The sequence below is a fragment of the Falco peregrinus genome, chromosome 5 (genome assembly GCF_023634155.1).
Source record: "Falco peregrinus isolate bFalPer1 chromosome 5, bFalPer1.pri, whole genome shotgun sequence".
Taxonomy (NCBI): domain Eukaryota; kingdom Metazoa; phylum Chordata; class Aves; order Falconiformes; family Falconidae; genus Falco; species Falco peregrinus.
In genome coordinates, this window is record NC_073725.1 from 110202739 (window position 1) to 110226539 (window position 23801).

Genomic DNA, 23801 nt, shown 5'->3' on the forward strand with positions numbered 1-23801 from the left:
GATCTTAAAGGTTGTTTATGCGTAAGGAAGGTAATGTAGTTTAATTTTAAAATTTATTACCAAGGTCTTGAAAATGTTCCCAAGAAAGGGCTGATACTTTCAGAAGTATTTTAGGGAGTGCTAGTAGTGATGTTTTCTTATACCAGAGCTAAAAATACTTGCTGCAACCAAATCCTTCTTGCTTCCACCAACTATTCAGATTTAATTCTACCTTTGTGTATCTATCCTGCATCCTAAACAAAACTATTGCGTGCATTATAAACAGTACCTCATGAATAGGAGACTCATTCTAACAGCAAAATCTTGAATCAAGCTAATAGAAAATCCATTAGAAAGGAGTTGTAAGGGGAATGTGATACGTGGGAAAGAAAAGTTGACTGCTAATATTGAGCTCATTCCTGAAACTTTCTACAAAATATCCCAGAAGCACAAGGTTATCAGAAATAATTCTTTAATGAAATTTTCTACTACTAATTTCCTATGAGTGTCTTTAAAGCTTTTCCTTGCTGTAATATGTTTAGCATTGTTCAAAAAACTCTGTACTGCATATTTATCAATTATCTTAATGCAGCCAAATTACGCATCTTACGTGTTTTAGACACCACATGCCGCAAATTAAAGATACTTTATTTAAAACTTTTTACTGACTTCTTGATAATGAGTTGGGTTAAAACATTAAAATATTAGAAGTATTTCCCTGTGCTTTGTTGTTAAGTAGAGTTTTTTGCTTTTATCATTCACCTCTGGAGTGGATGGATGGGAACAGCAGCCTTCCTGAATATTGCAGTTTCCATATACAGGCGTTAGATTCTGGTGCATTCTTCTAGTCAAACTGGCACGTATTAAAAGTCTGGACGACCTTTTAAAACCACTCTGTTTTCAAGAGTTTTGAAAATGTAACTATTGGAATAACTTTGAATTACATCTCATTACAGATTGAGAATCTCGATCCCCGAGGAATTCAGCTGTCTGCTTTATTTATGAGTGGTGTCGATATGGCACTTTTTGCAAACGATGCTTGTGGACAGCCAATTCCATGGGAGCACTGCTGTCCGTGGATGTATTTTGATGGAAAATTATTCCAGACCAAGCTCATCAAAGCAAGCCGGGAGAAAGTTCCGCTCATTGACCTCTGTGATGGTCAGGTATGTAGTTTCACAAGTGTGACAGAGTATAAAGTGTGCCAGATTTTCAGAAGTGTTAGATGTGGTTGGTTTATCAGTCACTCGCTTCATGTGTCATCTCTCTACTTTTAAAAGAGAAACATGAGGTGAGTGGCTAATAGGTATTTTTTAGCTCTGTTTACTCTTCTATCTCTTATTGATGATTGAGAGGGCATTTTGGTAGATCTGGAAAAAGTAAAATGGCTAAAATTTTAATTTCTTTTTTGTTCTCTGCGGAAACTGAAACGTGAATGCAATTGCAATGCAATGAGCAACTGATTCAATGGGTCAGTCTAGCAAAACTGTCGCAAAGGACTGAGCTGCAGTGGTTTTACACTGAAAGAAAATTTGTGATTTCTAACTTGCTTTACAGACTGTGAAGTCATTCTTGCAGTCCTTAAGCTCAAAATCTTTTCGCATTTCTTATGATCATCTTAAAATACAAATGAATTAGGTTTTTTTGTTCTAATCAAATCATGCGATGCTATTATCTAACTATGAAAACAGGAAACTGATAAAAATCAAGTTTACTGAATGACCAAAACTCTTTTTTTAAACTTTTTGAGAGGTATGAAATCTTAACAAAACAGCTTGCCTCCTCTTATTTCTGACTCAGGGGAAGCTGATCACAGATTAAATTTTGATGATGGCTGTGGTGCCTCTCAGGCTTGTTAGCCTGTTTGTGTAGACTTTACTTTGCAGTCCAGGTTTATGATTATTCTGTTTAAAGTAAAGGCTGCATTTAGTGTTCAGGAGACTATAGACAGAGGTTTCTCAGTTCCTTTCAGGAAAACCCTTTCCAACTTGTTAACTGTGTCTGTGTTACTGACTTCTAAACTGTCTCAGTATTTAGACTCATGTCTACCGATACATAAAGATTTTCTTGTGAACAATTTGAATTTCATTGAAGTATTAGTAGGTATACAAGTCAGATTATTGTGATTTTCTAGCTAGCTTTATGGAATTTGTTTGCAGTAGTTATCTACTCTTCTATTATTTTGCTTTCTTCTTTGAATTTGATGTGTAAATATAGCTTTATGCAATCGAAATCGGAATTTTAACATCTCTTTGTGACCTTCTCTTTATTCATAGGCTGAGCAGGCAGCCAAGGTTGAAAAGATGCGTCAGAGCATCTTAGAAGGATTAAATTTCTCCAGGCAGAACCATCCTCTCCCTTTTCCACCTCCACCTGCCATGCCTTTCTATCCAGCTTCTATGTATCCTCGACACTTTGGGCCAGTCCCACCACCTCAGGGCAGGGGGAGAGGCTTTGCTGGTAAGTGCTTGGGATAGCGGTGCGAAACATGTTGGTGTGAAGCATAACCTTGTGTTTCACGTTCCCAAAACTATGAACTGATCTGCCTGTTCCATTTCATAGGAAAAATACATAAAAGCAAGTGGTTGGCATATGTTGTCATGTGCCAATCACTGTATTTTGGTTTTACTTTCATTAGCCATAGCCTAGCAATACGGGATGTGTTGCTGCATATTTCCATCAGGATTTTTAGTAACTGTGCCAGATCAAAATACTTTTACCACTATTGTATGAAACAGAAAAAAGAGGAATGGATCAACACTGGATGATGTGAAAAGGCTCTTATTTGCACTGTACATTGCTTCAAAAGTTTTGTATTTATCAGTATTAACAATGCCTAAATTAATGGACACAGTTTAAATGTCAGGGTCGAAGACAACCTTTCCTCCTCCCCACCCCTCGCTATTTTGCTACAGTCATTTAACCATTGGCACCCTTGAGTGTAAATACTGATGCAACCGTTCCAGGCTGTTTCTAGAATTATTCCTTTTCTCAAAATCTTTCTGGTACCAAGGCCCATTAGGTGTATTGATACTGGACTTTGGGAGCAAGACATTCCTGGGGTGCCACAACTGTAGCCATCAGAGCTCATTGCCAAAAAATTGTTGCAAGCCTTTACAATGCTCATTATGCCATAGAAGTCGGGATGCCCGTTCCAAGCCCAGGTTAAAGGCCTGCTGTTTGGATAAGAGACCCTGTGCTTGCTGAGGCAGCAGGACATCTTTGGCCAGGGCTTTCTTGGCAGCAGTGGCTTGCTCCCATGCAGCATCGCCTGCAGGAGCCCTCCCTGCTGACTCCAGAAGAGTGGAAGGAGGCAGCAGCATCTCTGCTAGGGGTCTTCCCGGATGCCTGGCCCCCTCACAGCTTTTCCCCTGTCTTTCTTTACCCTGGGTCTAACAGGAGTCTATGGCTTCGGAGGCCCTTATGGGGAAACAGTAGCCACAGGCGCTTACCGGGCCTTCCGGGTGGCGGCAGCAGCAGGACACTCCGGAGCCTTCTCTGGCAATGACAGCAACAGGACTAGCAAGTTTCAGGGCGGTAATTATACCCAAAACCCTTTTCTTAGAGCTTCTGGCAACAGCTTCCTTCACTTTACGGTTTGGTCTGAGGCTTTCCTACTGACTGCCGGTCTCCCTTTCTCCCTAACTGTCTCAGCTGTCCCTCTCTAGAGCCTGCCCAGGCTGCTGTCCGTCCGTCCGCTCTGCTCTCCCAGGCGCTCCCCCCAGGTCCCTGCCGCAAGCCCCCTCGGCGCCAGCCTCTCTCACGCCTAGAAACCCTCCCCCGAACACAAGATAGCCCTTAAACCTAATGAGACGGTCTGTCTCCTGTGCTTCAAAATGCGAGGGTGGAATCTATAATCAGCTGAACTTTTGCCTGACTCTATTAACAGTTCTTTTCTAAAATTTGGGGGCAGTTGAGCTTTTTGCAAAAATGACCCAATGTAGAATTGACTGATTTGGGTGTTACTGCTAACTCGTTCTTCGCTGTCACCAATGTCAGCATGGACACAGGCGTGAGATTTACTTACCTGCCTGTGTGTCTGTTGCTCACCTCCCATACAAGGTGGGACGATGGAAACCCGTTAATGCCAGTCCCCTGTTAGGGTTAAATTTTTCCAGTTATTTAGCTGTTCTTTCTGGCCTCTGAGCTTTTATCCTAAGAGCAAACATATCTCTAATGCTTCGTTGTGTGAATAACTTTACCCTTGTAAACAAAATGCATTTGAAGCTGAAAGACTTGTACAGGGAAGTATGAACCGTTTTGACTTTATCAGTAGTTTAGTTCCCAGTGTATTAACATTTGAAGACTAATCGTGGCTGCATAAATGCTGTGTTTTGTGTAAGTTCTGATGGTCTTACCAGTAACGTGGCTCAGTTGCATTCTACTAGATTTCTTCAAATACGTATGTTATGCCCCAGAGTTGATTTTTAAGGGCAAAACACAGGTGTAAAGATATGAGCAACCTGAGTAGAATATAAATTCCCATTTTAGACAATTGTAATTTTAGCTGCTTTCATGGTAAGGGAAGGATAAGCCTACCTTTCACACGCAGATCAGTTTAAATGCTATAATATTTTTATAACAACTTAGTACAAGTAATTCTGCCTAGTAAGTTGTTTATAGCAGTTATAATCTGTGTGTTTCATGCTGATGTTTGGTGTTCACTGAAAAGTGCCTTTAAATCTGCAAAAATTACTTCTTCATTAGGAATGCAGGAAAAAAGTAATCTTCAGATAGTTTGTAAAATTTCACTTCAGTTTCTTAATGCTTATCTAAAGTATATTTTCAATTACTGAAGCTGAAGTACTCTTGCAAGATCATTTTTTCTGCAGAATTCATATATTTAAAAAAAGGGGGGAAAAGAAAGACTCTTGGAGTTGTAATACTTCTGAAAGACCACAAAATGAGAAATAATCTCCCAGTATCAAAAGAGGAGACTATATGTGCAAGAAAACGTGGGCAAACAAGTTGTCCATTCATTTGTAACTTTAATGTTAAGATTGTGAAGATCAAGGTTTGGTTTTGCTTTTTATGTGCAGGAGTCCAACCTATTCCTTCTCAGGGAGGGAAACTTGAAATTGCCGGCACTGTAGTCGGCCATTGGGCTGGAAGCAGACGTGGACGAGGGGGTAGAGGGCCATTTCCTCTGCAGGTTGTTTCTGTGGGAGGACCAGCGAGAGGGTAAGTGCGATCTTGCAGAAGGTACTTTTCATATGTAACTTAATGATTGGGGAAAAAAGTGGAAAAAACATGGAAAAGTTGGAGGCATTAGAAACTGCATACAACACATTTTAGGGCACGTCAGGTAAATTATGCACATTATGTATTCAAGAAAAGCATTTTCCTTCTTTTAAGATGTTTTTAATCAGTTACTCAGATGAGTATAAGCATTTTTATGTGCAGATAAAATTCATACTCTGATATATAGATCTACATATGCACACTGGATTGTTTGGCATGAGGAAACGACTTGGGGGCTTTCTCTGACATGAAATCAATAAATACATTATACTTGATGAAAAATACCACAGCACTCAATTACTTTTTGTCATGGTCGAACAGTTGTTAAGAAGTGTGATAAATTTTTTTATAACTTCATTGTGTAATTCTTCTGTGAAGCAGAAAACACCTGAAAGACATTTATAGGTTTAAGAGTTCTCTGCTACAGTCACGATGGGAGATGTGCTTAAAAGAATATTAATTTCTTCAGCTCTTCCACTTCATTTCACCACAGCTGAAATTACAGGTGCACAACATTTCTGAAAAAGAAATACTTTGTTATAAAAATATCTAGTCCTTTACTTTTAAGGTTGGGTTTTTTTCCATAGGCTTAATTGTTCTGTGCCCTACAGAACTGTCTGTATCTATTACAGAAGACAGTCTCTAAGTAATGTGATTTATATATTATGTCTGTCTTTAACTATATTAAAGGAATGGAGTAAAGTAGGTGTATTTAAGCCATCTTGAGCAAGGAAGCAGGAGTCTGAAAGAATAAGTCTGAACTGCCTGAATTCCTCTCTATTCATTAATTTAATCAAACATATACCTATAGAGTATACTGCTAAAGTCAGCAAGAGCTGTTGGCATGCTTGTCTTGGACTCAGTGAAGAAATGGTTGGATCTGAAGCCCTGGGAGAATGTGAGCAGGGGGAGAAGCGAGAGCTGCTGGTGTGGGCGCAGGGAGAGGTAAAACCAGAAGAAACAAAGATTATGAAGTTCAGCAGCAGAAAACAACATTGGTGTAAGAGCAGAGCTGACACCTTCAGGGGAGTACATTTAGGTGGGAGCATATTCTTTAGAATGAGGCTCAGTTGCCAAAACGTAAGCATCTAGTGTTGGTTTAGACGCTTCAGACAGCTGTCAGCTAACTTCAGCCTGGTGGGGTCCATGGGTCCTGTGCTGTCCCAGGACAGCAGCTGGAGACCAGGGGAGTAAGCTGCGTGATGAGGCACCGGGCTCCTTTGGGTATTTTAATCTTACTTCTGAGTTTCAGTGGATGAAATAACACTTTTCACCATTTAAGTTAGGTATGGCTGTGGTCCTAAGTTTGGTTTTTCGTGAGGCTCCACAACCAGAAGAATCTGGCTTGCTGTAGAGCTTATTACTTTTCTTCAGCTAAATGCACTGGCTGCAGTACTGTTTGCGGAGAATGTCTGGATAATTTATGGTGTCATACTCAAAAACTACTGTCTGAGTGAGGCACCCTGAGTGATGATCTGGAGGCACCTTCAGGCTCCGACCTGGCTTACATTTGTGTGTAACATTGGCGTCCTGCACAGAATCGCAGTTCCTCCATTTTCTGAAGAAGCAAGTACATGAATTTATGCAGTCGCCAGCAGCTAACACTGACCGGTCCTAAACTGAGAGTCTTCCTTATCTGGGAAGCGGTTAAATCACTAAAAGGGTGGTGTTGCTCCATTAAATACCTTTACGACACTAAATACTATTCTCCAAAGTAGGTTTTGAGTTAGGAACTAAAATATCTGACATTTCCTTTTTGTCAGAGGTACTGTCTTTGGGCAGTTAGGTTTGGGAGCAAGTTGTTACCAAAAAAAAATAGGAAAACCGTCAATGCCAGATCTTTCTGTCTCCATCAAAATCATCACTGATGTTAAATCCTCACATGTAGAGTTAGTAGAATTAGGCAAAGAGGGGAAAACTACTGCTGCCAGCTTATCTGTTTGTTGTGTCGGTTGATACTAAAAATAAAACCGACTAGGAAAACAGTGATGTTAGTGTTCAGTGTAAAGACAGGCATTTTAAAGACTGGGGTCCGTGTTGGCAGGTGCTCTTTCCTACTGAAGAACACCACTAGGAAGCTCCACAGTACATTGTGTGCAACTAATCACCTAGTCCTGCAGACCTCTGTTTCATTTTTTAATCTGTTTCAGCAGAGGGGATCATGTCAGGCTTGTTTACACCATTGTCTCATGTCTCTGTGTAACAGTAAACTTGGATGTTGTTCTTAGCATGTAAAATTATACTAGCTGCTTTTTATTGGCTTTGATCCACTAATAGATTTAGTGTGATTTTTCCGAGTAGGAGAGATCTTACTCAACTCTTGGAAGGGCACACTTTTACTTTGTAAAAAAACCAGCAAATGGAATAGATAAGTCTAATTTAAATCTTTGGAAAGAATGCAGTGAGAGTGACTTGGATATAAACCACAGTTCCTACCTATTTATTCTTTGCTGTTGCTTTTAAATCCCAGTATTTAATTTCTTCTTATTTAATGTGGGCATTTGCAGTGTGTGTGAAAAGCCTTGTGTGGCACAGATCAGTGCTTGTCCACTGAGTCAGTCCAGCATAACTTAGTTTTTGCAGCACAGCAGCAGCGGAGGTGGGAGCAGAGCATCTCCTCTTCAGGTGGCTTTTGTACAGCTCACAGAGACCTTGCTGGCATAGGGGAATTGTCAAGTAGATGGAAAATGAGATACAGTTGAATTGCAGCTGTCTTTTGTTGCCAGAATGGCAAACTGGGTCGTTTCAGCCCACACAGCTTAGAAACTGGGCTGGATGCAGGCCTGGACCTGAGCAGCACCCGGCTGTTCTGTGCCAGCTTTAGGGGGGTCCATCTTCATGCCGGGATCTCCTGGTATCGGGCAGGATTTGGAGGAGAAGTAGAGCAATTGTGTATTTCTAGTACAGAAAAGAAGAATAATGTCTAGTTAAGAAGTAGTCCTTGACATAATGATAGGAAGTTGTTTCTGCAATCGATGGAATTAAAATAGTTTTAACTGACTGGAAGTTTGTTTTGATCTGATCTAATCTTTACTGAATCAAATCAAAAAGCCACCACCTGATGTGTCCTGGTTGGAAGCCTCCATTTGAAAGCATCCCAACTTGATAAATTGCTACATGTCAGATACGGGTGAAGCCTCCTTTTTTCCTTCAGGATCTTAGATAATTTTGTATTCGCCCATCTAAACAAGCAATTTTGTATTTTGCCTTCCTTTCTTTTATCTGATTTCATCTGTCTAGCATGTTTATATAGGAAAGTGTTATTAAATGGGAGAAATGACCTTATAAGTGGTTCAAATTGCTTGCCTATTTTTTTAAGGTGAAGGTACTTTGAGCTTTGTTTTTAAAGCACTGTAAGGATAATTTGATGCTTTGATAATGTTTCTGCAAATACTTGAAAGTACTCATTATTGTTTCTCTAGAAGTAAAATATAGAAATAGTAATTTTATTGCAACAAAAACAAAACGTTCATTAGGTTCATACACTTGCAGGCAATAGAAGCCTGTAATTCTGAATTCGTTAGCCGTATTGCTTCTTTAAAGAAATGTAAATGTTATTCACTAAACAGTAAAGCTAGGGAAAACAAAATCATCCAGCAAAATAAAATGTAAAGTAGTTTTAAACAAAGTTAATATGTATTTTTTCTTTCTTCCTTTTCCTCAAAATTTACAGGCGTCCTAGAGGAGTTATTTCCACTCCAGTGATAAGAACTTTTGGAAGAGGCGGAAGGTACTATGGGAGAGGTTATAAAAGCCAGGGAGCAATTCAGGTAATAAAACCATGTGCCTGACTTCAGAACACTCTAGTTTACAGGCTAGTATGATACGGACTTCCAGACCAGCTAATATTGACAAGCACAACTTTGAAAGATGAGTTTTTCTTACAGTGATCTTGCCTACATGTTGAAGCTGTAAGCTGCAAAGCCAGTGATGGATGACAGGCTAGTGTTGCATCTCAATTATAAACAGACTTGGACAGACATGGAAGAATGTATGTTGATATGAAGGCTGTGCCTACACAGCTCTAACCAGCCGTAGGAGTAGAAGAAAATTTAGGAAAGTGGGAGAAATACAAAGCTGAGACAAATTAGCCATTTCTGTTCCCGCCTCCACTCTTTCCCAGTTTCTTTTCTGGGACCATAGTCCAACCTCACGAAGAAAAATTAGTAGCAGTAGAAGGATCTTTGCTGCTGGATGACTCCAAATGTAAGAACTTACTCTAGACTTTTAGGAAATAACAGACCAGTCTTTGCCTCTATGAGCACACAGTTTCATTTTTGATAACAGCGTATGAAGCGACTGTGGATCGTGGGTTTTGGCTTTTCCATGGATCCTTAAAATACAGCTGAAGCAAACTACTGTTTCATGTTAAATGCCAGTTGCTTCAGAGTTATGTTTTCTTCCCTTTTCCGTTGTTCTTGCTGCTATGCAGTTTTGAATGTTGATGCAAGTCCCAATGGTAAAGGATGGATGGGTAGTAAATAAGTGGAAAACTTGCACAATAAATATATTATATGGATGTGCAATTTGTCATGGAGACATTAGTATAGAAGAGCAGGGGGATGTTTGCAGATATCAGGCAGTAAGAGAAGGAATGTTCTCCAGTGAATAATGAAGCCAACTATTAACTTTAAGTAAAACTTGCTGTGTTCTAGGTGTAAAAATTAAAATATTTCTCCTCCTTGTTAAATTTCTGTGTACACACATTATATATGTCTACACATGTACCTATGTATTTGAAACTTTACATCTTTTACTTTAAATATATAGTACCTAATTTCCAAGTACCTTAACCAATGGAATAAAGGAAGCCCTGAAAAGGAGCTTCCAAATATTCTGGGCTTACTACAGGTTTACATATGTAAATGTAGCTCAGATAATCCCTGTAGGTGGATGGTAGGTAGTCTTGACAGACAGCAAGTTTGGTTAGTCACGTTTTATTAATGATATGTAGTTTGGATGGTAAATACTTGTGATCAGAAGAATCTGGGTCTAAAATTGTGCCTGTGATGGGGAGAAGATAAATGGCATTTTCTATTGACTGGTTCTGAGCTGACTGGATTTTGCGGTCGTTGAGTCACTATAGAATGTGTTCCTTTAACAGGAAAAGAAAAAAGGTGAAGTGCCATGTGGCAGGGAGAACTTGGGAAAGTTAATGCAGGAGTAGATTTTGATACCCTGTTAAGACTAAATGGCAACAGTGTACTTCCCTGTCTTACAAACCTGGGCAGTTAAGGAAAAAGTGCCTATGCAAGGCCAGGTTCAGACATGTGTGTCTCCCTGTAAGATCCTCCCTGTACTGATACTCTTTATGAGGCGACACAAAGAAAGGTCAGAGAACCTTACTGAAATAAGCCATTTGTATGTATCAAACATAAAAGGCAGACCTGTTTTTTCCCAAGGTGTGACCTTGCACTCTTGGTCTGGAAAGAAACAAAACTATGTATTTCATCTAAAACTTAACGCTTTGTGAGGCCTGTGAAGAAGTACATTTAGACACATGGGATAAATACTCTTCATTCTCATGTGCCAGTCATATACCTATGCAATGTTACTGCAGAATTCTTTGTGATTTTCTGAATAACGAAGTTTGTGATCCTGATGCTAGAGAGTTCTTACTCACCTGGATAATCTTTCAGTAATTCAGAAAAGCGCTAGCCATGCTGTTTCTAGTAGGTAAAGGTTAAGATTATTACACTCTGAAACTGTTTGTTATTGTTTGAGGTGTATAAAGATGTCCATGTCTGAAGTCATTTCTTAGGACTTTTAACAGCGTGACAGAGAAGTATGTTGCTTCTCAGCAGCCCAACCTACTTATTTTGTTTTGTTGTTTAAAGCCTATTATACTTCTGGAACACTGAGGTTCATTGTTGCAGATACTTAAGAACTAAATATGTCCTAATGCTGCATAAATTTGTTTTTTATTGCTATATTCAGTCTTGTAAGATTGTACTACATGCTTTTCATATGAAGTCACTTTCCTAATTGCAGAAGCATATAGACTAGTATAGATAATATTGCATGGTACTTTTGCACTTCTTTAAAAATTGTCTGAAATAAGTTTTGGTTTGTATTTGAATAACATGTAATCATATAATTAAATTACAACATATATGAACCAAGAAGCAGAGTTAAGCTGTATATTGATTCTCAGTTTGGTGTTTCCAGACATTTCTGTAGCTCTTACATTGTGAAATAACTGAAGCATCAAAATTAGAAAAGGGCATTTTACCACAGGAGCATCGGAAGGCATGGCTAGAAGGCACTAAGAAATAATGAAAACTCTTTCTCATCTGTGCTGTGCTGTTTAGTTTTATTTTCTACGCCACTTCATATCTCAGCAGTACATAGTACTTGGTATCCACTTGTGATACTTTTGCACACTGCATGCTGCCTATTAATAGTGTCATTGTAACAGATTGTAAATATATAGCAGTGGTTCTTCAGTAATTTTCTTCTTTTTTTAAAAAATAGGGCAAACCTCCTTATGCTGCTTCAGCAGAAGAAGTAGCCAAAGAACTTAAGTCAAAATCAGAGGAATCTAAATCCTCACTTGTGTCTTCAGATGGATCCCTGGCTGAAAATGGAGTTGTGAATGAGGAAAAACCAGCTTCCCAGATGAATGGGAATACAGGAGACATCAGGGCTTCCAATCAGTCTGAAAGTGCCTTGAGTAATGACTCTAAAATGTGCAATACAAATCCTCACTTAAATGCACTAAATGCAGACAGTGTTTGCCATAAAGATGATACTCTTGAGGCCACTGTCTTAAAAAAAGAAGAGTAAACTTATTTTTTATAGAGGGTGAAGGATGTTGGGAAGGGTCAGGATTAGGAATATCTGGAAAGAAAGAGAGCCTACAGTTACGTACATTTTTTCCTTTCCGTAAGAGAAAAATGAGGACTTTGGAAATTCGGATCCCTCTTTGATGTCAGAGATTTAAACAACACATTTTTAGTTTTAACCAGTTGTAGTCAAAATGCTACAATAAAACAAAAAAGAAAGAGAATGAAGAGCATTTGACTCCCGCACTTAAAATGAAGTATACATAAAGTTTAAACTGGTTATGACAAAAGCTTGTAGTTTTGTTTTTTGAAATATAAAGAAAACAAATTTTGGCAGTCTTTAAGTATATATAGCTTAAAATATAATTTTTAGTACTTGGCACCATATGTATGCCATTATATTTGATTTTGCATTACTGTGTCACAATAAAGCTTTCTTTAAGGCTTTGATTTCATGATTATGGGGGGAAAAAGGCACAACCACAGTTTTTTCTTTCTTAAATTTCATCACCGTTGATGTGGTTCTTTTGTGTTAAAATGTGCAAACTATCGAAACTAAAAATTATAGAGTAATATTGCAGTTCTGCTGATTTTAAATATACATCATACATACTTTACAAGCAAGTTAAATGGAGATAAACTTGAAATCATAGAAGATGCAAATGACCTTTCAAAATAAACACAATGTGTTCTGAAACTTTTTGTGACTAATACCATGCATCCGTGATCAATGAACTATGTGGTTTTGAATCAGACGTAGACCATTAGTACTACTATTTGAGCTAAACTTCTGCATGGTTCATAATTTTTAAAGTGTGTAGTTAATATTATGCATGTTATTGTCCTCTTTCTTCCATTCTTACAAGTACTGTGCCCATTTGCAAAACAAAAAGCTAATAATCAGTAATAGTCCTATAAAAGATGTTAACTATGTTTAGTCATTGACTGATCTTGCTCTAACCTTAAAATTTTGTGATTATTGACCTCTGTTGCATTTATTCTAAAACTTAAAAAAAAAAAAATTATCTAGCCGTTTTGAATATCAACGTTACCCTGGTGTACTCATTGCTGTATGCATTATTGTTCTCTGTTGCTGTTTTATGCCTTCATATTAGCAAATATGAAATTCTGTGAAAAACAAAAAAAAAGCTTTGATCTTCAAAAAAAAAAAAAAGTACCCCCCTTCTGTAGCAGGAGACAAATGGCTTGTTCTTGAGAACTTTCCCATCAAGAATTTAGTATAAGCAAATATACCTGTATCATTTTGATGTTTTTGTTAGTGTTTCCAAACTTAATGTACTTCAAAATCAGAATCATTTCTTTATATTCGTTTTCATATAATTCTCCTGATGCTCTTCATCACACATTAGTGATCAGAAATGAGGTGTAATTCCCCATTCCCTGCCCGCAAGAGCTAAGTAGGTATCTTAATGTAAGTTGAAGGGAGTTCTGCCCCAACTCATGGATTGTGCAAGAATGAACTACTGTTGGGTTTGATTGGTTGTAGATGGATTGTGGTGTGGTGTATTTGAAGGCTATTGAATGCAACTTACAGTGCTTAATAAAAATCTTTATTCTTTTAGTATAAAATACTGTATGCCTTTTTTGTCAAATATTTTTTTAATTAACATGTTGTAAATAAAAGTTTTCCTATGCCCAAATGAAGTGATTGAGTTAGCAGACTACATGATGTCCTCCCAAAAAACGGAGCAGGAAGACACAACGGTTACACGCTGCTGCTGTCGGGGGATGTCGCACTTGATCGGAGTGATGCTTTGTCCTCTTTTATTTTGTGCAGCTGCTTCACATGGCCACGCTTAAATGCAAGATGGTTAATAAGATGCAAGTAAGACAAATAACACACGCAGTTGTTTAAAGAAGAACAAGGCCAACCGCACGTGCTCGCAGGGTTTGAAATACAAGATGATCGACAATGCCTGTCTCTCGGCTCCTCATAGCTGAGAATACATGGTTGCATTATGCAGTTTTCTCTATATCATGGATCGTACTCACATAACATGAGGAGTTATAAATTTGTACCTTGGTTTGTAGCAGGAGAGCTTTTTTGCCTGGGCATGCCCTCGTCTGCTGTTTCTCTCTGACTGTTCATCTGTTTACTCGAGTGCCTGACGCACGTTCAAAGCAGGCTTGCCCTGAGTGGTTTTGATCTTGTGTTGCGTCTCCGTTGCAGCTCTGTGCGCGGGGTGTCGATGCAGTGTGCAGCAGCACAGCTGTCTTTCATGCAAATGACAGCAGTCGGTCTTCCTCTCTCCTCCCAAAGTCAAACAAGCTGGAGAGGAGCTGGTGTCACAGCAGCTATCTGGGGGATCCCGCTGTCGAGCTCTGGTGGGATTGTCTCCCTTCCTGCCCTGCACTGATGCCGCATTATTTGCCCCATGCTAGAGCTTCTCTGTTCTGGAAATACCCAACCTCTTGTTCTGGTGAAGGTTCAAGGCACCAGTTGCCCTCTTTCCAGCAGGTTCACTTTTCTAGCATAATCTGGTCACTGGCGTGGGATAAACAATATCGACAAAAAGAAACATGCATGAGAGATGTGCTGCCTGCCGCGAGTGTACTGACTTCTTTCCTCAATGTAAGTGTGCCAGCAAGATTTTTGTGGGCAGCCAAAGTACAACTAAAACTGGGATGTGAAAGCACAGCAAATTGACTAGTTCATTGGCCCAAATGCAGGGTGCCACATTCATGTTTTCTGGAAATGATGGTGCAGAAGTTTGGCTTGCATGACACACGCGTACTTGACCCGGAGCATGTATTTTTTTGTGGCCTGTTGAAACCCCTGCCATTGCCCTGCAGAGGCTGAAGCCCGCCTCCCTGGGCAGAAGCTACGCCGGGGTGGGAGGGGGACAAGCCTTCAGCTGTTGGTAGATGCTAGCAGAAGTAGCGGTGGGGACATCTTACAGGTACCAGAGTTGCCTGGTTCCCTGCCTGGGAACATCGCTGTCAAACCCAGAAGCAACGTCAGGTGTATTTATTGCCCTCTGCAGCGGGTGCGTGCAGCACAGCGACAGGGTGGTGCAGCAGCGGGTGCTCGCCTGAGCGGGGACTGGTAGGCCGGGGGTGGTGTGAGTGCTACGCTGTGAATCTGCACCCTCGGCCCGGGCTGCCTGTCTTCCCTCCTATCCCAAGTAGCTTCCTGCAGGAAATCGGGTGCATTTTGAATGAATTAATTCCTCTTCCAAAGAGTTAAACTGACTGGAATCTGTGATCCTGCAGAATGACCAGGTATTGCCTGGGCTTACTCCTGAAGAGCCTTTCACACGTGACTTTATACATTCAGCAGGTATGTCCTGTAACGCGCTGTGTCACAGGGACCGTTGTAACGTGCTAATAAAATAGTTCATGTTTTTTAGTCACCGATTACCCGCATGCAGATCGCCGGCCTGCGCCTGCTGGAGCAATACCGCAGGCTGCTCTTTGCCAGCAGCGCAGCCCTGAGCACGGGGGATGCTGCTGACATGTATCACCAGGGGTCCCCTCTTCCTTGGGGGGGTGTGGGGGTGGGGGTAGGCTTGTCATGCATCGCCTGAAGGTTTCCTGTTAGTGACCCAGAAAAAGGTCTCAGGGGACCGAGCGTGGAGGATGACACCAGCTCCTTGCTGCAAAGTGGGTCTTTGCACCTAAGCGCACCCCTGCGGGTGCTGCATTATCCACCACCTGCTGGAATAGGTGCCCGAGGGTGGGGGGGCTTAATGGTATTTATAAAGACCCTCTAAAGGGGTCTTACGATAAATGAGCTTTTTTATTTCAAAAGTGAAGAGTGATACAAATAAAGATGATGGCTCTCGGACCTCTCAGAACAGAAAATTTTAGAATGGAGTAGATTTAGAATAGAATGGAAAATAGAATAGAAAATAGAATAGAACAGAAAATAGGATAGGGCAGGAGAGGAGAGGATAAGGTATTTCAGTTGGAAGGGGCCTACATCGATCATCTAGTCCAAGTGCCTGGCCAATTCAGGGCTGACCAAAAGTTAAAGCAAATTATTCAGGGCATTGTCCAAATGCCTCTTGAACACGGACACGTTTGGGGCATCGAACGCTTCCCCAGGAAGCCTGTTCCAGGGTTTGACCACCCTCTCAGTAAGGAAATGCTTCCTATGTGACCAATACCTCATTATCCACCTCCAAGAGTTAAACTGGGAGAATCGGCCGTTTGGATGGGGGCGTGTGGGCACCGTCCATCCCATGCCGATGGGGCTTAGCTGTCAGCCGAGGGCAGAGCCCTGCTCGCCGCTCCCTTGCAAGCACCTACAGCATCAACGCTCCCCCCTCCCCGGGCTGGCCTCGCTAATTGTTTTAACGGTTGTAAAGGGCTAATCATGATCCATGTGTGCCACAGTCAACCACTTACAGTGCATTTTTTACATCCAATCTTCAACGAGTCCTTAAATGCAGGCAGGTGGGTAATCACTGGCACTGGAGAGGACTTAGGGGCCAGGGGGTGTCTGGGAGGGGGAGCCCCTCGTGGGCATCCCAGAGCGGTTTTCATTCTCGGCTCTGGCGCGTTAAGTGCAGCATTGTGTTACGGACAGAGGAAAAATGAGATGTAAGGCATCTGCTCGATGGTGAGTGTCCACACAGCCCCCTCCCACCGGGGATGGCGAGCAGCAGGGGCGAGGAAGCGCCGCGACCATTTTATTTCCTGTGCTTGCGGTTGTGCTATTTCAGGCGGTGGTTGCGTCGCTGGATGCTGCGTCATGGGCCGGGGGGGCGTAAGCCTGCCTGAGGGAGCAGCAGCTGCCGTGCTACCGTCCAGATCCTCGTTAGAAAGTCTTGAAGGGGTGAGTTTTTCAGGGTTGTGGAAAGCCCTGCGACCAGCGGAGTCCTGCAGTGGTTGACGGCGCTGGGGGCTGTCCCTGCACCCGTTGGTGAAAGGTTCTGGTGGCCCCTCGTGTGTGGGGTCCCTCATGCTGGTGTGCAGGATGGAGCCCCAGTGCCTGGTGGCGGCGGGGATGGGGAACAGGATAGCGCAGCCATCACTCTTGTGCTGTGAAGAAATGAAAAGTGAGACTGTGGGCATGTTTTTCAATGCAGGCAGTGCTTAAGAGTGCAATTATCCAGACCTGAGGCAGATTACAGCTCCCTCAGCGAAAGCCTCTATAATCCTTTTTATTGTGCTGAAAGCCCATAAAACAAGCTGCGTCCGATGGTGTTTGGCCGCTGGGTCAGGGCGCACAGGTAAGGGACATCGCCAGCACCTGCAGCGCCGGCTCCCCGCAGAGCCCATCCCCACCGGGTACCACTCTCCCCTGGGAGCTGGCAGAGTTTTGCAGTGGATTGGACTGGGATGGTTCCCAATGTCCCACTGGTGTCACCGGCCCCCGAGATGTCCAGCCCACCCGTGGGTGAATGGCTCAAGAGCAGCAGCTCTCCCGGAGTCAGCGTGCAGAGCTGGGGCTGCGCCAGCCGCAGGGGTGCACCCCCGTGGCCACCTGAACCCTCAGGGTGGGTTTTGTGGGGTTTAGTAGCTCCCATCTCTAACTGTGACTGCGACACAGTAATTAGAAGAGGTAGTTTGCATTGACCATTCACTAAAAGACTGTTGTTCAAAAGAAAATGTGTTGCTGCCTGATAACTTCAGCGAAGCCAGTGGCTGTATCCACGCAGGGTGAGGGTGCCATTCCTTCCTGCCCGTGGTTACAGCAGGTTTTGCTTTGCTCCCCTCAGTGTACTGCCCCGAGCCTGGGGGCGGTATTTGTGACCCCATTTTGCTCCTTATCTGATGAGTTAGGGGGGCTACACCCTCCATTCCTCTGGGGCGGGGTGAGTGCCTGTGGCTGCTCCTGCAGTTGCCTCCTCCAAACCCGGCGAGGCTGTGGGTCTCTGCCCTGACGCTCGGCTTCTGCCTGATCCTTGCTCATGCCTCGTCTAGACTTTGACCCGAACCACGAGCCCGTGCTCTGCTCAACCCATCGTGCCCTGGCCCAGCGTGCCGCGGCCGGAGAGGACGCAGCGGCAGCATGTGGAGGATGCAGCGTGCACCAGCACGGCCCAGCTGAGGGCAAACCTGTGGCCCCCGCTCGGCACAGAGCCCCCGTCCCGAGAGCTGCCCTGAGACACCTCCCCTCGGACCAGGCGGAGCAGGGCGAGATGCTCCTGAGCCCTTCCCCGGGGACTTCGCCTTCTGATGGCAAAGAGCAGGTAACAGCTAAATACTGATTCTTTTTAATACAGGAGTAAAGGATGCAAATGCCGTGAGGAGTTGAGGGGTTTTAGCAGGAAAAGCTGTATTTTGGAAAGTACTGCGGGATGGTGATCTGTTCTTGGTTTGGCATCCAGGTGTGGGGGCTTGCTGGTGTATTCTGTGAGGTGAACGACTGAAGGTGTGCCCTGGTTTCCAGTTGAAATCACAACTATTCACACAGGGCTGTGTGGGCTAATAAAAATTACATTTAAAAAACCACGAGTGAAGGATGAAAGCAAAAATGCTAAGTAGAAGTTGGGCAAGGTGCTACACAAAAGCAGGGATGTCATAAAGGACTGACAACATTCAGCTTAGTGGTTCTGTGTCTTACAAATGTTACAGTATTTGTAATAAAATGTAGCACTTGGTGACCTGCTATCAGATGTATTAAACATCTGCTGAGTGCAGCTGGTGAGCGCGAAGGTTGAAGGATGCAGGCAAAGAGCTGAACAGAGGAAAAGGGAGAGGGAGAGGAACGAGGACCTGCACAACTGTGTTGCAAGGATGGGATGGGGTGGGATGGAAGGGGATGGGATGGGATGGGATGGGAGCAGAGGACCAGCCAGCAGAATGCTGAGTGGCTGTTGGATGGTGGTCTTGGAACCAGGTGGCTCCTGCAGGTGCTGGCCCAGAGGTACAGCACCCAGGGGTGCCTGGAGCCTCCCAGAGGAGATGAGAGCAGGGGCAGAAACACAGACCAGGCTGGGCGAGCTCACTCGCTGCTGCTGGGCTGGAGGTATGCAGATCGCACTCGGTTCTCACCTGCCTTTTCAGGCTGTGCGTCAAGTATGTGTCTCGGGGTGAAGCCTCAGCCGGGCTACCGTCAGCAGCAGGTGTTGCTGTTTGCTCCAGGCCAGGCAGCACCTTCCCTGCAAAGCTCCAAGGAGCATGTCCCCCAGCGTCATTACTAGTAAAACTCGTCAGCGCAAATGTCCTTTTGCTTTGTGTCTGTCAGTCATGTGTGTTTAACGATTCTGCTTTATTTATACTCTGTCTTCTAACAGGCTTTCAGCAAATTGAAAAAGTTATAAATGCTTTGAAACTCTCTTTTACTTGGTAAACTTCTCACTTGTTTGGCTTTGTGAAAAATGAGCCTTTATGGCTTTATTCGTGATCCCTAATAAAGCACTGGGGAGAGGCGAAATAAATGTGAATTAGACTGATGACAGCAACGGGCTCATGCGCACCTTCCTCTAAAAAATTTCAGACTAGAAAATGCTTACAGTCTTGCTTGGACTGTGCTGTGTAAGAGACAGAGACAGAAGGCATCTCCCAGCACGGCAGCGTGCTCTGGGTGAAAAATAACAAAAATTGAGTCCGACTGCCAAGTTATGAAATTTCGTTTACAAATGGTTTAAATGTTTATAAAAAACATTTTGCATGAGGCTCCACAGTGGCCACATAACTTGAGTAACTGTGGCCAAAATCCTTTTTTAAATAGCATTTTTTGAAAGCTGTTGCCCGGATTGGCAGCCTGCATGGGCTGGGGGGAGCCACGACAGCTGAGCCAGCGACGCTGCTCTGGTGCCCAGAGCTGCAGCGTGAGCCTGGAGGAGCCTGGTATTCCCCACCCCTCGCTCCTAGAATATGCTTTTTTTCCCACAAAATGTGGCAACCAAGTACTGATTCCCAGAGACTGCAGCTGAATCTCTTCTAATAGTTCTTCTACTTGCTGCATCTCAGCCGTTGTGCCTGTTGGTGGACCCCGGTCTTACGATGGCAGTGATGAGCAGGCTGGCTGACCTCGCTCCAAGAGCCAACTGTAAGGGAAAAGATTATTAAAAGACATTTTAATAAATACTAACATCTTTTTCCCCTTCTTTCCACCTTTTTATCGGCAGGCGCTGCCTGGGGACTTTGCTCTGGTTTTAACTTTGCATCGGTGCTGGGTGTTCATACCGTTGCTGCTGGGGGCTCGGCCGCCCCGTGCAGCGGATGCAGAGTGGGGGGCATCGCCACCGCTCCCCCCCGCAGAGCCCTGGCGGGGGAGGCCTCGAGGGTCCCGCTGCCACCCCCATGCAGGCGGCAGCTCTTGCTGCTCCAGCAGCTCCTGCTGCCCCCCAGAATGCCGCAGCCCCTCTCGCTGCCTGCGAGCTGGGTCACGCTGGTGGCGGAGGTTATTACGGTTTGCCGGGGGGTTATTGTATCCACTAATCGGGATTTACAGCTGCTGCGCACTGCCTAAATTGGCTGTTGCTATAGAAAACGGGAGAGTTTAACCAGGGTTTCAGAAAGAGGCAATAACAGGAGGTGGCATGAGAGGGATGTGCAGGAATATTGTGACTGTGGGGGGTTATTCTTTTAATGTAAATGCATGTGAATACCGCTGCTTCAGATGTTACATTTGCTCGCTGAGCCTGAAGAGGGCTGCCGAGCCTAACCCGCTTCTCGCCATGGCGAGGAGCTGATGGCGATGGGCAGCGTTCCTGGCAGAGGAGTCAGGAAAGTGGAACATGTACACATCTTCCTTTTTTTTTTTTTTTTTTTTAACCCCACAAGCTCTATCCAAACACTTCTTAAACACCGGCGATCTTCTAGTGTGTATGAAACTCAGACAATTGAGCAAAAAATGAGAATAGTATAATGCCCGTGCTGTGAAACGGAACAACTCTGGGAGCCCCCACGCAGGCTCCAGCCCAGGGGCACCTTGCACGAAGCAGAGGTGATGTGACAACGTCCCTTAGCGAAAGGCTCCGAGTGCTGCACCCATGGGTGCCCCACAGGTGCTGGTTTCTGTGATTACAAATGATTCTCAGGGCAGAGGGGTCCCCCCCAACCCCGGTGCCACTCGAGGCACGTCACAAGTGTGGGTGCAGGGTAAGGAGGGAGGGGTGGGCCCCACCAGCGGGCCTGGGGGTGTCTGCAAAGCTCCCTCCGTGCCCCCCAGTGCAGTGATGGTCCCACAGGGAGGATCCCAAAAATAACAGTGCTCCCATCAAACCGCTCCGCGCTCCCTAACTGCAGGGTGCCATGTAGACTGGGGTCGGTCCCAGCCCAGCTGTGGGGCACCCTGGGGCGAGCTGCCCCACCGACCCCAAAGCTGTGGGTGGCCGTGGCCTTGCCAGGGGCTGAGCCGAGCTGCCGGCTCCCCAGTGTGCCCCATCTCCCCGACCTGTGCCAGCCCATGTCTTCTGCTCCCCGCTGCTTGCTTCACCACCATGCACACCTCCTGCCGTCCCACTGCCGTCTGGGGGTTGCTCTTCCAGGTGGGGCTCCATTGCCCTTCGACTCGCTGGGTGCGGCTGGAACCACAGGGAGGTTTTGCTTTTTTTTTCCCTGGCCCCCAGCACAGAGGGCATGGGGCACTCCCCAGGGCTGTTTATTTTATTTTAGTTTAGTTTAGTTTAGTTTAGTTGTTATTCTGCTGAAGGTTACATTCAATGAAGAACTGCACACGTAACATGAACGGTGAGTGAAAAGATGTAGCCGGCATGACACCTCCTGCCACGTAGGCTTTGAACTTCAGGACCACATTCGGTGCAGCCGTTTCTGCTGCTGAAATAAGCGTTTGCTTCTGTCACTGCACTTGGTAAAATACGACAGCCATGTCACTGTTACACCCTGCTGTAAAGTACAGATGAAAAACACTTTTTTTTTTTTTTTTTTTGATTTACAGAAGAAAAATACTTCTGTACCCAATGTTCATTACATTGTAGGAGGCTTCGGTTGCCAGGTCTGGGCAATACCGTGCCCAGCCCCTGCGTGAGGCGGCAGAGCAGGCTGGCTTTGCTCAGCCAGGGCTGCTTGCAGAAAGCACCTCCAGACCCAAGAGGCTGCAGGACATGGTCTGGGGGATGCTGCGAGGCCTCTTAAGGCTTTTTCGTGCAGGACTGTTTAGTTGCCCACTCAGCTGTGGAACAAATAATGCATCGCGTGTTTTCAATACTAAATGCAACATTAATGTTGTAGGCTGGCGCGCGCCTGTGCTCTTCCATCAATTGTGTGCTCAGGTGCAGTGACCTGGGAGCAAGGTGCCTCTCTGGGCTCGTCCGCACACCGCAGGGAAGGGTTTTTCCACTGCCATAACACAAAGAAGTGCGGAAGTGTTGTTCTTGGTCCTCTTTTTTCCCCAAAATAAATACAGAAACCTAATGACAAAGACATACCATGAACCAAGCATGAGCCCACCAGCTGAAAGGAGGGCTCCTGGCCTGCTTGCTTACCTGGCGCAGTTACCCTGCCTGGTACCCACCAAGCAGAGCAGGTGCCCAAATGGACTTAGTGACATTGCTTTGCTGAGGGCAGGCTCCCACCCTGTGCTCCTGCCTCTTCCCTGGCCTCCTCTCCACGCATGCCCCTGAGGCTGTGGCATGGCAGTACGGGGGGCTGCTGTGAATCTTCTGAGTTATTAAAATTGTTTTCCTTGAAATAGTATAATAACAATAATAATAATATTAATATTAATAATAATAACAATAACAATAATAATATCTGAAAAAATAAAATCTTGTAAGAGAAACTGATACATTTTTACTGACACCTGATAAGATGGTCAAAGATTTTTGTCTATTGCCCCGTACAGATTCTGGTGACTGACAATAAACACAAAATTTTAATGTCAGTATGACACTTTCACCCAAAGAAGTAGCTTCTCCACGTTGAGATGGTGTGTGACATTAGATTGCGTACCAAAATATCCGGCAAGAGAGAAGTGTCCGAGTGGAATGGTGCATGGATGGATGGATAAATGTAAACTGCATTAAGAGTTATGAATACAAAATAAAATCTTTAACTAGGTCTTTAAACTAATCTGCTACGTGAAAGACCTTTGTAAACCAGTCTGCTTTGATGACTTTAACCATTTTAAATTAAAAATGCTGTTTACATCCCCAAATGTCTTGCTTCAAACTGCACATCTCATTATTCCTCCTGGTTTGGGGGTTGGGTTTATTTGGGTATTTTGTTACAACATTTGAACCATGGCTTCTGTGTATGTACTGCAGAGTTCCCAGTAGAACAGCCATGGGCTGATGGGTGCTCACTTGTCTGTGCCAACCGAAATGGGAGTGAAACAGGGCCAAAATAAGACAGTATGGTGTGGTGTGAGATCGAACCAACTGCAGCAATAGGGAAATCTGGCGACGGAGGGGGAAACTGGAAGAGATGGGCGCTGTAATCAGCTGAGCCCCCCCTTGCTGCAGCTCAGTGATGCTTGTTGTTTCAAGGCCGGTTTCACAGACAGCTTCTTTGCAAACATTTATTTAAAGAGTAGATATGGTCAAGGGGAAAAAAGATAACTTGGTTTACATCTCTGCAGTAGCATAGAGATAACTATGGGCACAATGTGTCTAAAGCTACAGAGCATCATTAAAATAGGAAGACCTTGCATATACCACTGCAGAAGAAATCCATAGAAAGAACACTGTGAAATGGTAAGAAACGCCAGGAAGCTCACAAAATGATAGCAATCTTTCCCTCTGTGCTGACAACCACACTTGAGCACTTTTCGAGCACCACAGCAGCCGTGGGACCTGAGGGCTCAGTACTGTGAGCTCTCACTGCTCAAAGTGAAGGAGGAGGTGGAGGCTCTGCCGAAGCACCCACTTCAGGATGTCACCATCAATGAGACTTCTGCTCCCGGATCATTTAAAA

At 44.0% G+C, this 23801-nt stretch overlaps 2 protein-coding genes across 9 annotated transcripts in view; both read left to right on the forward strand.

Moving 5' to 3' along the window:
• Positions 1-13595, forward strand: part of FAM120A (family with sequence similarity 120A) — a 56008-nt gene extending 42413 nt beyond the window's left edge. For 3 of the 4 annotated variants that reach the window (XM_055804956.1, XM_055804955.1, XM_055804957.1), the window contains exons 13-18: positions 936-1145; positions 2256-2439; positions 3379-3516; positions 5019-5160; positions 8894-8990; positions 11695-13595. In XM_055804956.1, the coding sequence (XP_055660931.1) occupies positions 936-1145; positions 2256-2439; positions 3379-3516; positions 5019-5160; positions 8894-8990; positions 11695-12006 (1083 nt within the window). In that variant the 3' untranslated portion in view covers positions 12007-13595. The remainder of the gene's footprint in view (positions 1-935; positions 1146-2255; positions 2440-3378; positions 3517-5018; positions 5161-8893; positions 8991-11694) is intronic. The other variant, XM_013295256.3, reaches the window with a different exon arrangement.
• A 2896-nt stretch (positions 13596-16491) lies between these two features.
• The window catches only part of PHF2 (PHD finger protein 2), a 97736-nt gene continuing 90426 nt past the window's right edge, over positions 16492-23801 (forward strand). For 2 of the 5 annotated variants that reach the window (XM_055804958.1, XM_055804961.1), the window contains exons 1-2: positions 16499-16806; positions 17898-18166. The gene's annotated coding sequence lies outside the window, so the exon portion shown is untranslated. Of the gene's footprint in view, positions 16807-17897; positions 18167-23801 lie in introns of all 5 variants that reach the window. The other 3 variants (XR_008747352.1, XM_055804960.1, XM_055804959.1) reach the window with 3 other exon arrangements.